The sequence below is a fragment of the Aythya fuligula genome, chromosome 10 (assembly GCF_009819795.1).
Source record: "Aythya fuligula isolate bAytFul2 chromosome 10, bAytFul2.pri, whole genome shotgun sequence".
Classification (NCBI taxonomy): Eukaryota; Metazoa; Chordata; class Aves; order Anseriformes; family Anatidae; genus Aythya; species Aythya fuligula.
In genome coordinates this window covers 21,371,955-21,387,515 of record NC_045568.1, presented here as the reverse complement: position 1 = coordinate 21,387,515, position 15,561 = coordinate 21,371,955, and the positions used below count along the sequence as shown (strand labels likewise).

At 53.3% G+C, this 15,561-nt stretch overlaps 1 protein-coding gene across 1 annotated transcript; it reads left to right on the top strand.

The window, feature by feature from the left end:
- Positions 1-1,352: 1,352 nt before the first annotated feature.
- On the top strand, positions 1,353-12,428 carry SSUH2 (ssu-2 homolog). Its single transcript, XM_032194278.1, has 10 exons — positions 1,353-1,377; positions 4,348-4,595; positions 5,416-5,476; positions 5,724-5,848; positions 6,426-6,488; positions 7,315-7,400; positions 8,239-8,331; positions 9,301-9,406; positions 10,093-10,200; positions 11,903-12,428. Exons 1-10 carry the CDS (start codon positions 1,353-1,355, stop codon positions 12,047-12,049), a joined length of 1,062 nt encoding a protein of 353 aa, XP_032050169.1. The 3' UTR covers positions 12,050-12,428.
- Positions 12,429-15,561: the final 3,133 nt, after the last annotated feature.

The following is a 15,561-nucleotide window of genomic DNA, read 5'->3' as shown; positions in this document are numbered from 1 at the left end:
CAAAGGAACAAAGCCCAGCTATTTTTACTTCTGGGATAAAATGGGATAGGGCAGAAAAGCTTATCTCGGACAGGTTTTGGGTGACCGCAGCTCACTGGGGCACGGCGCCTGGCTGGCTGCTCCTGTTGTGTGGAGCAGGTCTTGGGGCAGAGCCAGGGGCAGCAGTGACCCTTCCCGGTGGGACCATCCCTGGGCTCCTGTCGGGTGCGAGGGGCACGGAGGTGGCTGCTGGTGAGCGGTGGCACCCGTGGTGAGCAGTGCTGGGAGCCTGGAGGGGAGGGAACGCGTCCCCTCTGCTCTGGGGGCAGAGAGCATCCGTGACACCTTGCAGCGTTGCTCAGGCAGCAGAGGGAGGTGTGAGGGAGGAGACATCAGTTGTGTGATGGGGTAAGAATTGAGGATTATGGGGCTGCTTCAAAGCCTACGAACCTCTGGGCAGCTTTCTGTCAGCTGGAACTACATCAGGCCCCATCTGACGGGAGGAAAACAAGATCCGATTTATACTAAATTGGATCAAAAGTACTAACATCTGAAATTGAAAACCTGCTCATGCAGTAAGTGTTTCACATGACCGCACAAGGAAGTGGAGAACATCGGGAAGCACAGAAGAAAAAAAATAGCCAGAAATGTCACTAGGGTGTCCAGAGAGGTTTTGGACAGATGCTGCTGTGTCGGTGTCCCTTCGTACCACCTGCTGCTGCCGACTTTTATTTACTGAAAGCCTGCATGCTCACAGCAGCAGTAACAAGCGTGTCCATCGCTTTGCACGTGGCCTTCAGTTCTGAGCTGCTGCTTGCTTTCCAGGTACATGTGGCTGACACAGATGTACCAGTGAAGCACTGCTTATGTCTCCAGAATCTGCTCTCAGGTTAGCAAGTACCTAATAATTACACCAGAAAAAGCTAACACCAAGAGCTGTGGGCACGTGGAGCTTCAGGCGGTGCCGTGTGGGTGCGCAGGCAGCTCCCCCCCTGCAGCCAAGCAGTGCCTCGAGCCCACAGTCAGTGTTGTGCCTCCTCCTCTGGAGAAGATACCATGCCTTGCACCACTGGGCTTCAGGGGCTGCAGGACACGCGGTCTCCACAATTTCCAGCATCTTCCTCTCCAGTGGGTCTTCACTTTGGGAAGCCAGCACGGTCTGTGTGGGCTGCTTGGCACTTTCCTTCCGGGCAAGTTTCTGCTTTGTCCAGCTTCGACATTAATTCATTATTTCCCAACATCTGCGTTGTTTGTTAGAGGGGAGTGGCTCAGGGGGGCTGGGTTTCATTGCTGCCAGCACAGAATTCACAGAAAACATCGTATTGCAGGGGAGATTGTGAGGACAGGACCATCTTAGTTCCTAACCTTTGAAAATGGAACAAGACGTGAAAGCAGACAGTAAGTAAAGCTAAAAGAAATAGATTGCATGCCATGCCAATGAGTTCCTCTATTAATTTTATTCAGTTGTACTTCTTAACATATTCCTAAAATGTGTTTTCAAGCAATATGTTAAAAATTAACTGTTTTGAGGAGGGAACTCCTCTTCCACCAAATGTCAGTGTGTGCGTTCTCCCAGGCAGTGCTTGTGGAGAGGGTCAGCGCATCTCTTGTGCCATGTCTGTGAGCTACAGGTGTTGCTGCTCACTTAAGTCCAATGAAAAGCCTAAGCTGAGGCTTATCTTTTAACAGAATGCTACTTAATCAAAATATCTCTCATGATGGCGCTTTGATCTTATGCCCTTGACTATATCTTCTTCATTAGATGTTAATACGGTTCCTGAAGAAACTCTAATTATGTGGTGCCCCAGTGAAATATCACTGTCACTGTTGCTGCTGAAAAGTAATTGAGTTCTGAGGTTCCTTAATTTATGAATGAGAAAAGCTTTGATTAGCTTTAGAAATAATAATGCTGCAGGAAGTTTCTGTTTAATCGGATGGAAAAAAAAATTATTCACTGTGGTCCTGGGGGTGCTGCACGCAAGGCTGACTTCGCACTCCAACAGCCAACTAGAAGCGAGTGAAGTGATTTATGGTGACAAAAACTGCAGGGTAACTGGCAGGTTTTGCCAAAGAATGAACTCTCCCCAACTTTTTGGCTGTGGGTTCTATCCGAAATCCACCAAAAATGGGAGTCTTTCTGCTGATGTCAGTGGGCTCAGGGTCAGTCACTGCTGGCCAGCTGCAGCGTTTGCAGTCCCTGTGGCTGCCTGGAGGCTGGGAAGAGCAGCGTGGCCTTGTGTGTGCATTCTGCCGGCTGTTCGGTGCATTAGGGCTGGATCGCTGTGATGTGGAGCAAAACCTGGAGTATCTGATGAGTAGCAGCCGAAGCGCTGAATCTCCTGGCTTTGGTCAAAGTCCGTCTCAGACTTATTGTTGTTTCGAAGTGGAGCGATGTGTTCATGTTTATACACTATTGTGATTTCCAACATCATCACCGTAGCAACAACCCTGCTGTTGACTTATTTGCTCCAGATTTGGGATATTTTTAACCAGGTCATTTAAACCATTTCCACTGGGCTGGAATTTGGTGCTTATCTCCATCTTTTGTTATAAACAGGTTTTAATTTAACCTTTTTGCATTAAAAATAAGTGTTCAGGTTCTCTTCAGAATGTGCATAGAAATCCAGTACGTCTTGGAACTATCAGAAAGGATTTGATCTGATGGTTCAAATAAGAACCTGGGAGTTCACCCTTCTGGGATGTTTCTCTGCAACACACCATGAAGCACACGTCTTCCTCGTGCCTCCTGCCCCAGGTGTGCCCAGCATGGTGCTCACCCACAGCAGGGCTGTGCCTGTCTGAATGAGCCTGGGAAAAAAAGGTGTGTAAAAGCTGCATTTTCTGAATGAGAAATTCACAGGACTTCCAGTAATATTTGTGTTTCCTTTTCCTTGTGAGTACAACTCCGTGCAGATGTACCAAGCCACCACCAATGCAGCACCAGAGCAGAGGGTCAGGCGAGGTGCCTCTGCCGGGAGCGCTCCTACCCTGGGGCATGGAGGACAAAGCAAAGCTGGAGCTTTGGCTTGCTGAGAAGCACAGGCTGTGAGCTGGGTGGCTGGGGAGTCCACAGCACTGGGAGATACTTCACCCCTGCCTTAGGAAGATGTCTGTGTTTGATCTAGACGTGGCCAAGACAGTCACACTGAAGGCACCTTACTGATTGATTTTTTTCAAGGCGCCTCTCTGCAGTGCTTATCTCTGAAAACCTGCAGCTGAGGGGCAGCCTTGTCTTCTGCACGAGCAGCGTGGCATTTCAAGTGGAGCATGAAGTTTCTTATTTTCTTAGGGAGAAATAATGGAGAGATTAATTTAGCCTCCTGGAAGGAAGGGGAATGCTCTCAGAGAAGCCCAGTAAATCAAGGTGATGGATGGCTCCCCTCAGCCCCGCTTTGTGCAGCTCCCATCGCTGGTGGTTCCTGCTCTGGCATTTCCTGGCCCTTCCACACGCTCCCTGCTCACCCAGACTGACTTTCATCACCAGCTGCTGTGATAGGAAGGGCCGCTGGAAAAAAAGGCTAAATAAAAAGAATTGTTTCTGTATCAGGAACCAGGAGCACCGATTGTTAGCGGTGGCTATTTTTAGAGTGGTACTCAGGGAAACAAACCCCACAAACAGAACTGAAGCGAGCTGGAAACTTTTAGAGGAGGCAGCCGCTGGAGGAGCAGACACTGCTCGAGGGGAAGGCAGGCGGCGGCTGCGTGCGGCTCTCGGCCCTCAGACACCCGCGGGGTGTCAGCATTGCTCCACCTCAGCGCAGGGACCGGGCCGCCGGGCGGGGGCACGACGGCAAATCCCTGCTCAAATCCCTGCTGAAATTCCTGCCGAAATCCCTCCCGCAATCCCTGCCAAAATCCCTGCCGCATCTCCTCTGCGGCCATCGGTGCTGGCAGCCCCAGGACCCCCCCCGGTGTGCACTGCTGCAGCCCCAGGGGGGGCTCAGCTCCGGCCCCCGGGCTCCTTTTCTCCTCCTGGGAGCCTGTTCCTGGCTCGTTGCTGTCCCTCAGGCAGGTTTTGGAAAGCAGGCTGCCCGCTGTGAGGTGGGGGGCTGTCTGCTGGGCCGGCCCCCAGGCCCCCATCCCTGCTGAGCGCAGGGCTGGGACCCAGCACAGCCCCCAGCACAGCCTGCTGGGGGCACCCGGAGCATCCCAGTGCGTGGCTGGGGCAGCACTGGGATGAGCTAGGATGTCACTGGGATGAGCTGGGCTGGCCACAGCTCCTGGCAGTGGTGCAGGGGGCTTGGTGTGCAGTGAGCTGCTGTCCTGGGAGCAGCTTTGGCTTCCACACCTAAATCTTAGCACGTTACTGAGCAAGCTCTGCCTTCAGTTTCAGTTGGGTTTGAGTTTCTCCATATCCCTTTCCCGTAGGAGCCAAGCCAGTGCCACCACCTCTGGGCCTGCTGGGCGAGCTAAATAATGCACCGACTGTTTCCAGGCCTGTAGAGCAAGTGCAGAGCAGAAACCCCTCGGTGTCGGTTCCTCGCGGTGTCCCCCCGCTGACGGAGGCGGCGGCCAGGACAGCCCTGCTGCGCTTCGTGGCCGCCAGGCGCTGCTACGGGAGCAGAGCGGCGGCGGAGCTGGACATCCAGGAGCTGCGCCCGCGCGTCACCTACCGGGTGAGGACGCCCAGGGGGCCTCTTGGGCCACCTCTTCTGAGCACGGGGCAGTGTCCAACCACCTGGTGGCTTTGGGCCATGAAGAGTTGTCTGGTCATTACATAAGAATGCTTTCACCCTACTTTGAAGGCAGTCACATACGTTATGTGCTTTCCAAGGAGAATCTACCCAGGAGCAGCCTGCGAGCTTCCTAGCTGAAAGGTCCACATCCCTCCACAGTACAGCATCCCCTTGGCAAAGCCCTGCAGACCTGCTTTTACAGCTCAGCTTTGCAAAAGACAGCAGTTCCCTTAGCTAGACGGGAGGGATGTGCTCTGCAGCTTGTTTCTTTGGACACACGCGAGCACAGAGTGAACTGCAATGCCCTGCGTGCCCCCAGCTGTGAATGTGTCTTTGCAATATTTAATTTCACAGAAAACATGTGGCATTTGATTCTCTATTGTCACTCCTCTCACTGGAAACATTTCTGGCAGACTTTGTGCCTGCTGCCCGTAACAGCTGGCCTCGGCTCAGCCTTGCTTTGGGCGAGTCGCTGCCCCCAGGGCAGTGCCCAGCCAGCAGCATTTCGGTCCCAGTGCCACGGCGCTGTGCTGCCGCTGCCTGGGCTGCTCTCGGGGGGGTGTGTGGGTGCTGTGTCCCCTCCCCGCTGGCTCTTTTGGGTGTTAGAAGTGGGTAATGGATGAGCAGTGAGAAGCAGGGCGTTGGGAGTGCCCTCTGACAGGCGCTTTGGGGCAGATGTTCTCCCACACTCGCAAGTTGTGGTTACAATACCTACTTTATGCAAGGTGTCCCTGTGGCCTCTGCATTTTTTCTCTTCTAGTATCGACTGGAGACGTTCAGTGAATCGCGGTTAAGCGAGTGGGCGTTTGAGCCCTTCACCAGTAAGTGCCTGCCCTTCGTCCATCGGGAATAGCACAAATGGTGGCAGGAGGACGCTCAGCACCTCGGGGTGCCCATGGCATGGACCTGCAGAGGGATGGTCCGGGGATGGGGATGGGAATGGGGCTGGAGATGGGAGTGGGGACAGGGACAAGGGACGATGTCGGTCGGTCCCCAGCACTGCCGGGAGCTGGCCTGCATCCAAGCGCTGCCTCCAGCCAGCCAGGTAAGATGCCATCACCTTTGCAGAGCCCGGAGCAACCAGACCCCCTGGGGACATCCCTCCAGACCTCTGGGACGTGGAGGTGGGGGTCCCCCCGCTCTTCCAGGGCCAGACACGGCGCTGCCGGGTGCCCCGCTCGGCGCTGGTCAGGGTGAGTCCTGCTCCTCGGGGCGCGGGGAGCACGTCCCTGCCGCGGCACCCTCAGCTCCGCCTGACACTGGTGGGTGCCAGGCTTCAGCTTTCCACTTCCCAATTTTTCTGCACTAAATGCCTGGGAAAATAGTCGGAGATTTCTTCTTCCTGGTGTTTTCTTCTTCTAGAAGTTTGAGGGCAAATTTTGCTTCAGCCTCTTCAAGAAACGGCGCTAGATGATTTTTCCCCTTTTGTTAATTTTTTCCCACATTAGCAGAACGTTTGTTTCCATGACAGTTCCCATTTAGCTCTTGACAAGCTTATAGCTGGTCAATTTATTTTACTTTTTAGTGAAATTATGAATAAAGAAAAAAATGACTTTCTTTTGCCAGCGTTACATAGACATTTGCCTTTGTTAAATAATTATTATTTATGGCTCCTTTAGTGCTCTTACAGCACAATTTTATGGTATTGGGTTCTGTCCCATTAAGACCAGAATGTTATCACTGAATTCTGATGCAGGAGGAGTGCGTGTGCATAATATGAGATGTCTGAAACCTCGGCAGCTTTGTGCATGAGTAACCCTCTGATTTCAGGAGTGTCACAGATGCCACGGTCGTGGCCGATCGCAGTGCGGTGCGTGCCACGGTGCGGGCTGGGTAAGGAGCTGTGGCAGCTTCCACCAGGAGCTCTGCCTTTCTGTCTGCTTTGCTTGGGTTTTGTTTGTGAAACGGCAACATGCAAGCACTTATTCTGAGGTGGGGAGCCTGAGGGGCAGTCCTGCCTCACTCCTGTTTGCTGCCCCTGGGGCTGGGGCTCCGCGGTGTCCCAGCGGTGTCACCAGGTCCCTGCAGAGATGTGAGCAGGACCATCCTAACCCTGACCAGCCACCAGAGGAGGTGGTTTTGCTTCTGCACTGCTGACATGAGCTCAGATCTCAGGCATGAAGTACAGCGAGTTGCTTGCTGCCTTCAGATGCGCTCAGCTCCGTGTTTTGGGCTTCCAAATGGAAGGGAAGGCTGAACCCAGGGTGCAAGGGCAGCTGCAGACCTGGCCTCCTCTTTGTGCTTGTTCTGCTACACAGATATTTCCAAAGACAGCCCAAAGATGTATCGTTATTGCACTAAAATTGCTGCTTAATTAATCAGATTAAATAGTAGTAAATAAAAGCGCACTGCTAACAACGTGAATAAACACCAGCGGAAAATTCCGTCTGCAAGAAAGGAGGCATTTCAGCCCAGATCGTGTGTCCAATTTACATCACTGGTTAATTTGACCGAAACACCTAATTAATCTGGAGGCACAATATATGAGCTGTTTCGTACGCTCTTTTCACTGCAAGGTACGTGCTTGGCTTAATGCATTTCTCCGCAAGCCCGAATTAGCGATTATTCCAATAACGTACCTAAAAGCTTTTTGTTGCTATGCCCGCCACGGTTTTGTTCTGGCAGCCAGCTCCTGTTTAATGCCTTGGTGTGTTCGCAGGCGAGGTGTGTGACGTGCAGGGGGTCCCGGCGGAGGCTGAAGCAGCAGAAGAGGTGCCAGCTCTGCTCCGGCACGGGCCGCAGCAGGTAGGGGCTGCTGCGGGAGGCACCTCGTGGCACTGCCCGGGCACGTGGAGATGTCTGCGTGCTTTGTTTGTCCTGCTGCTACGAGGATCACCTGAAAGAAAAGGCAATATGGCAATAGCTCTATTCTCCAGGAAAAATGGTTAGAAAGAGCCCCTTTTTCCCAGCTCTCCGATGCCCACGGATGCCAGCAGAAGATTTTTCGCTGATTTTTGCAGGCTGGGCTTTAGGTCCCATTTCGGCAGCGCATCATTCCGGGTTTGGCAGGTTTTACAGCTGGAGAATTACCACCCCATTGTTTTTCCAAACATGAAACTTAATAGGCTTAAAAATGATCCTTAAGTGACACAAGAGAAGGTACTGTGCCGGAGCTGTTCTGTTTACGTGGCTCCATTAAGTTTAAAGTAACAGTGACGGTATCGCGCGTAATCGTGGCAGTCATTTTAAAGCACGAATCCACCGGGGCTAATGATGGCTGGAAGAGCCTTAATGAATCAGTCGCTAACTGCTGCTAATCACGTTGCACGGTGCCATCCAAAAGCTCGGCGCAGCAGCAGATGCCTCCCGTGTCTGGCAGAGGCACAGGCAGCAGCGCCTTCGCAGGGACACTCCCTTCTTAGCACCGCGTGGGGAAATTGTGCTTATCCTTAATTAGAGGTACGAATACATCCTGTGATGAGCTCCCCATTTACAGACAGCTATGTGGATGGCCTTCCCTGGCCCTGGGCCACAGCCCCGGGGAGCTGTGGGGAGCCACAGGCAGTGGCTGGTGGTGCTCAGGGCTCGTCCTGCGCCCAGCAGCCCCATCCCCAGCCCTGCAGCCCCTGTTGTTGCCTCCAAGGTGCAGTACCTGCTCCGGCCGGGGCAGCAAGACGTGCACAACGTGCCAGGGAGAGAAAAAGCTCCAGCACTTCAGGCAGCTGGTGATAACCTGGTAAGCAGCACGGGTTCATGGCTGTTAATTTTATTCCTTGTTTTCCTGCAAGGCTTTGAAGCTCAGCTTGCTTTGTAGGGGGAAGCCAAGACAAGATTTATTGGCACTGGTCAGGCAGGAACGGGGTCTGAGAGGGTCAGGTTTAGCTTTTAATGATGCTGGTCATTTCTCTCCATGGGTACCGAACTCTCAAAGCCCAGACCCAAAGCTCGGGCAGCTGAGGATGCCAGAGGTGATGGGGGCAGTGGCTGAGCTCCTTTTCCTGGGGTTTTAGCGGTGGCACGAGGCTGATGGCCGTGTTGCAGCCCTGGTACTTCCCATTTGGTGCCAGAGATAGCAGATGGGGCTAAACAAATCTTAGCTTGAGAGGTTTGGTTGAAAGCCCTACCTGCTGCTTTGGGTGCGTCCTAACCACTTTCCCATCTTTTTACAAAATGCCTCCAGTTACCCTGTGTGAAGACCTTCCCTTTCCAGAGCACAGTATGTGCCCAGCCAGGGTGACCTGCACTTGGAAGCTGCCCCAGCTGTGCTCAGGGTGCTGGTGGGGCTCCTGCAGGATGCAGAGCCTGGGGCAGGCTCCAGCAGGTGGGATGTCCAGCATCAGGCACCAGCCTTGGCCCTGCCCCACAACCATAGACCAGAAAGGCTCACTCTGATACGAGCCAGGGCTTTGGATGAGGAATACAATACTTCTGAAGTAAGGAGTTGATAGATTTGGAAGGCAAGGCAGGCTGATCACCACGAAGGGCTGATTTCGGGATTATTTATCCAAGAGTCACCCATGGTTGTTGCATATACAGGGTTATTAAGGAGCTAACACCGGAGGGCACAAAGGTTGGGCAGAGATGGTTGCTGTCCTCAGGAACCAGGGAGCACTCGAGCATTTCTCAGGCATTCAGGATCTGGGAGATTGGTTGGTGCCCTGCACACAACCTCTGATTGCTCGCTGTTTTTCCCTCACTCTTGCAGGAGGAACAACGTTTTTGAATTTGTTTCTGAGCATCACCTGAACTTCCCAGGGGAGCTGCTCAGCAAAGTCAGTGGCGAGAATATATTCCAAGATGAAAACGTGGTGGTGAGTGTGAGTGCGGGGAGGCGATCCCTCCACGGGTGCTGCGGGGACGGGTGGCCCGCAGGTAGTGCAGGGCGTCCTTGGCTCCTTCCTGGGACCTGGCCTCGCTGGGTTTTCTGCCCGACAAAAGAGGACCGAGCCAGGCCCATATACCTGCAAAAGCCCGGTGGAGTTTTTTATTATAGGCTGGCAGGAACCGGTGGAAATTTCAGCCATGTACCAGGAGCTGGAGCCAGGCACAGACTGCCTCTCTCCCAGAGCTGTTACTCAGTGTCAGGCATCTGTAGTGAACACTTTGCATCTGGTGCTGCTGAGTCCCTTGGGGTCTGAATGATGCTTTAGCATCTGACTCATTCTTCAGTGAGTGTTTTAGATCCGAAGTTCTGTGAGCGCTGAGGTCTGTGGGGCTGTAACGCAGACGGCTATCACTCACGCTGTGAGAGAAGTAGCTGCATTCCTGACTAATTCTGCTTTTGCCCATAAGCCAAATATTTCTTCTGTCCGCATAGTGGGGTAAACAGAGAGGCTTAAAAAACCCTCTCAGACTTAACAGTGCTGCGCTACTGGAAGAAGGTGACGGTGAGGCCTCTTGGGGCATCTTTCCTGTCCCCCAGTGCCTGCCTCCAGCCGGGGCTGCCAGCCCAGGAGCAGCACCTTCCCTGGCACGCTGTTGGGTTTATTTCTTGCAGGTGTGCCCCATCGTTGACTTCCCCGAGCCTGCCATCTCCTGGGCCTCACGGCGTGCCATCGCCGAGCACAGCGCGGCGTTTGCCAGCTCGTCCCGCATCCTGCGGCAGGTAAGGGGGGCCCGGGGCTGCCAGGCCGGCACCACGGGGAGCTCACAGGTCGTGCCCGGTGGTGCCAGCCCCTGAGGAGTGGTAACAGCATGGTGCTGGGTTGCCGTCCCCTCAGCATCCCCCCATCCCACGGGACACACCACGAGGAGGGTGCCCACCAGCCGGCCCTGGAAATTCAGCTAATTGTGTGGTTCAACTAATTATGGTCGGCCAGCGAGCGTGGCCAGACACAGCAGGACGTTGGGAGCAGTAACTGATTTCATTATTTATTTAGAGGTGACCTTTAGTGAATGAAAAAGAAATCATAATTACCAAGTGAAATACCCAGGAAATAATTTTACAAGAGCATATTCAAAGATGTAGGCAGTTGTGGCTATTATTTTCCCTTTTACCTTCCCGGAGCCCTGGCAAATGTTAGTTATTATCACTATTTATATTTAGAAGCTATTTTTGAATAAACGTTAGGATTCCACTCATCTGATTCTTGCTAGAATGTGGCAATCGCTGTTGCTCCCATTATAAATGCTAATGCACAAGTTTAGCTAGAACATACTGTCTTTTCGCCCACAGGAAAGACAAGATTTCGTGTTAAAAATGCAAGTAAATTGAAAGACCAAAATAAACTTAGGGGGAGATGGCTTGATTTTCCATGTGGTCTGTCAAAGCAATCTCTTTGGCAAATTTCTGCCTTCCAACTTAATTCTAGCCTGTAATTTCCAGTTCTCAGCATCAAAAGCAGTTTGTTCAGAGCCTGCTGCACACCCAAAGCCTCCTCTAGCTGTACAGGAAGGCAGGTGCTGAAAACCTCCCGCTGTGCCAAGTCCGGGCCCGGCACCACGTGGCATCTGTGTCGATCCGGGCTGCGTTATGGGTGCTTCCCACTAGTTAATTTTTCATCCCTTCCACTTGCTGTTGGCTGAAGTTCTGCTAAATAATCAGCATCTTTTGGAAAAAGGTGAGGGAAGGAAGTATCTCCTCCTGCCTGGCTGGTGCTGTTCTGCTTTCCCCCGATGCTGGCCATGAAGTGGCTTGGGGGCACGGCGCAGGGAAAATGTCCCCGTGGGCAGGGACCACGCCAGGCCCCGCTTGCTGCGAGGGGAAAGCAGGCTTTGTGCCTTCTGTCATCATTCGGTTTCATGGGGCTCCTTTATTTGCATTTTCTTTTAAATTTGCCCAGAATCTGGTGGCATCGTTGCCCTCACCGGGGTGTTTTCACTGCCAGACAATCCTGTGACTGCTCGCCCTGCCTCCTCCAGTGGAAAGAGGGGACTTTCCACCACAAAGCCCAATGCCTGCTGGTGGCACGCTGCCTGCTGCCTGCCCTGGGCAAGGATGGGGGAATTGCCTCCACACGCAGCCCTCAAGCACACGAGGCAGGAGGATGCACTAGCACACCAGGGCTTACTGGATTTAAGGAATTAGCTTAAAGAGCTGTAAATGCAATAGAAGTGGTGCAATATGGGCCAAAACATAATGGTGCTACTGCTAGGGGAGCTTTCGGGAGCAGCTGTGATGGCTGCAGTGTTGGGCTCTTCCATCTCCATGGCTTTTTGGTTCCCCTTCACTAAGTAGCCGCTGTCTCAGCCCCAAAAGGCTTGTGGCCAGAAGCTGGGGGTTTTGGGGCACATCGGCCTAAAGTGTGACACAGCACCAGCTCCAAACACCACACAGCTAACTGGGGCTTCTCTGTTTCTTCTCTTAGCGTCAAACCGTCGAGCGAATTCCCATCACAGAAGTGCACTACCAGTACTTGGGGAAGCCTTACCTCTACTACATCTATGGGCTTGAAAACAAGGTGTACGCGCTGGACTACCCCGAGAGGTGCTGCTGTGGCTGCACCATCCTGTGAGGGCCCAGCGGGCGCCTTCCTGCTGTGCAATACGGGGCTGCGAGCCGCAGTGAGGCTGTGCCACCCCCAAACTGCCGGCATCTCCCAGCCCTGACGGCCCCAGACCTCCCCCTGGGTGCAGCATCAGGCCTTTGGGTAGAGATTTCCCTGCTGGATGCTTCCCCTCCTTGCTGTAATGCTGTATCGTTAAAGCGATGCCTATTGACAGAGACATTTTCAGTCCAGCCACGCCATTTCTGACTGTCGCCTTTCTTCCCCTGTTTTATTTATCAGATTTCCTGAGTTACTACATAATCCATAATGATATGTTTCAGTATCTATCCAATTATCAAATCTAACTTCAAAGGATTTCGCTTTAAAATACCCACTAACATCACCTGAGGGCCAGTTCTGCCAATATAGAAGTTACTGTGTGAGGACAAAGTGCTCTTGGAGCCTGGGCTGCATGTGGTGCTGGGGGCAGCACCCGTGGGGGGCCTCATCCAGCAATGCCATTGCCTCAGGTGCTGGCAGGAGGCAGTTCTGCCAGCACTTCTCATCCTTCTTGTTCTGTTTTAGCACCCATCTTGCAATGTTCCTCTTACAAAAGCCTGCAGGAGAACTGCAGATCTCTCTGGGTTAAGGCTAAATCCAGCACTTGTTTGCAGGGTAAAGCTGGAGAAGATAAAGCAAACAGACCCTTGAAAAGTTCAGAAATGTGCCAGGAAACAGGAAGACACCAACACTTATAGTTAAAAAGAAAGCAAGCAACCCTCCTCTCCTCCTCCATGATTTTTTCATAGTTCTCGTGCTGTTTGGGGGCCTAATGGAGGGTTTTTGTGTGGGTGGCACTGGCAGACCCTAACAGATTGCTGCATCAGATGGGGGTGTGCTGCCTGCACCCTGGCGATCTTGTTGTCTGTCACTGAGCTGACAGTTGAATTAGTACCTTATCACAGCAAATCAGCATGGGAAAAACACACTGAAGTTCTGGGAATCTTGTAAAAGATAAAGACCCACACTGTCAGCTTGAATGGGGACTGTGAGGGAGGGGAGGAATGCAAGGAAGACTGGGGGAAGGCATTTAACAGCTGACAGATTTTAAAACAAGTGAGTTGAAAATTACTTTGTAAAAGAAGTGTTTTCTAATGCTGCTTCTAAAAGAAAAGAAAAAAAATGTTTCTGGTAATGTGCAAACAGAGGAAATGAGTGTGTGAGGGGGAGAAGAGCTTTCCTGGCTTTGCCATGGGGGGAGAGACGTGGGCAGCATCTGCAGCCATGCAAACACTCGCCTGCCGTGGCCCCCCATGCAGGCGATGCTGCCCCGTGCCAGCGATGTGATGCTGCCCCACACTGTCCCCACACTGTCCCCAGCCCTGGAGCTAACCCAGGCAGCTCTGTGCCCCAGGCTGTGTGCAGGGGGGAGCCAGCCCAGAGCTGGTGCCAGCCCCTTGCAGGCCCACTTTTACCATGGGATTTTGCAAGCAGCAGCGCAATGCAGGCGTGCTCGGAGGAGCTGTGGGGACAGCGCTGCGTTTTAAAGCACACCTTTGGCTGTTTCCTTCTGCCTTGCCGCAGTCCCTCAGTTTTGCTTTGCTCCCCTGGGGTGGGAAGTGTTGGTAGGCTGCGTGTGCAGTCTCGGGCAGGTTTCGAAAGGGGGCTTGAGCATGCTGGCAGTACAACTGAGCACATGGCACTCTGTGTATGGCTGCCATTAACTGCAAATGGGACCTTGTGCTCGCGTAAAACACACCACACAAAAGCACGGCAGATGCAGCACATCTGCACACCTCCCTCCAAGGGGCTGCACAGAGCTGGTACTGCTCTGCAGGGGCCTCCTCTGCTGCCGCTGATTGCTCTGCAGCAAAAGCAAACACAGGCTCTAACGGCCTTGTTATTAAACCACATATTTAATAGGGTTTTGGTCCTTTTGTGTGCATCTAACTCTGGACTGGCTGCTTACCCACAACAAGCCCAGGACAAGGGTGCCCGCAGCATTGCACATTGCTAATGCTAGGGCATGATGTGAATTGTTAAGAAAAACAACAGCGAGCACACAAAGAGCCAGGAACGGCTCCTGCAGGTCAGGCAGCTGGGGCTCGCTGGGCTGCAGGGGCCCTGAGCGTGTAGGTAGGACAGGACGGGGCAGCTTGCTCTGGCCTTGAGCTTCTGGGGTGGTGGTGGCTGGGCCAGCAGCGAAATGCATCCTGTAGCGACCCCACAGCCAGTCCTGTCCCTGTGGGCAGAGACCTGGGACCCCGCACTTTGGGGAGACCACACAGCACCAGTAAGGCAAAGGGGAAAGAAAGGAGGGTGTTTTTCTTCTGACTCACAAACAGAGATGGACCAGACAGTTTGGATAAACTTTAGAAGCAATCCAAATAGCCTAAATAATCATCAGGCCGGATTCCTTCTGGACTGAGCAGTTGCTAATGGTTGTTCAGAAACAAATACAAAACCCACTTCGTCCTCATGCAGTCATTCCTGAAGCACGAGATAAACTTCATCCTCTTTGCTGCTGCCAGGGTGGAAAAGGGCAAACCGTGGTCCCTTAAGGAGCCATGCCCTGATCCCACCATGACGGCCGGAGGGCAGAGGGACGGCTGCCCCGACATCCCCCGGCAGCAGTTCCCCTGCAAGGAGAGGCAGAGGCACTCCAAGCTGTCCTCCCCGGGCCTTCAGCACCTGGTGGTTGTGAGATACTCCGACCTGCCTGCATCCTCATGCCCAGGGAAAGTGCTGCAGCTACTGATATCTTACCTGGCCAGAAGAGGGGCTTGGAGTAGCAGCACTGGGCAGCCCCGAGCCCTTCCTGTGCCCTGAGAGTGTCCCCGGAGGGAGCATCCCTGGATGGAGCATCCCACAGGGAGCATCCCACAGGGAGCATCCACAGGCGGGAGTGCTGGCGGAGGACGGTCCCTGCTGTCCGGGGCTGTCCTGGTCCCTGCGGACAGCCTCGGGGCGCGAACCTCCCCTGCCCCCGTCATGAAAACTTGGCCATTCCTGGCGTTTTTTTAATAGAACTTCAACTATATTTAGATCAAAAATAAATAAATTCTTGGCTTGAGGACAGTTTTAATGCCTGATGAATTACCAGAACTTCTTTCACAGGAAACTATAAAATTCCTCGGGGCGAGAGCTCGCCTCTACCCGAGCTAAGGAAAACAGCGCTCCGTGCTGCCGCTCCGCCTGCCAGCCTGTGCTCAGATGTCTTCACTAGCAGAGAGGCCTGGCTATTGCTGTTGTTCATAACCACGCTACTATGCTGGTTGTTAATGCCGCATGAGAACGAAGAAAGAAACTTGCACGTAAAGACTAAAAAACAACCCCAGCTGCCTCATGCAGGCTGGACCCCCAGCTCTGGCCAGGCAGCCTGTGCGAGAGGGATGGCCCTGGGGTGCCTCGTCCCAGCCAGGGCTGCCAGGGCCTGCCACGAGCAAACCCTGAGGGCAGGGGAAGCGCCGGCTGCCCGCCGAGCTCTCCTCTGGCCTGCTGGCACTGGCTGTGTCCCTTGGCATGCCCCTTGGTTGAGT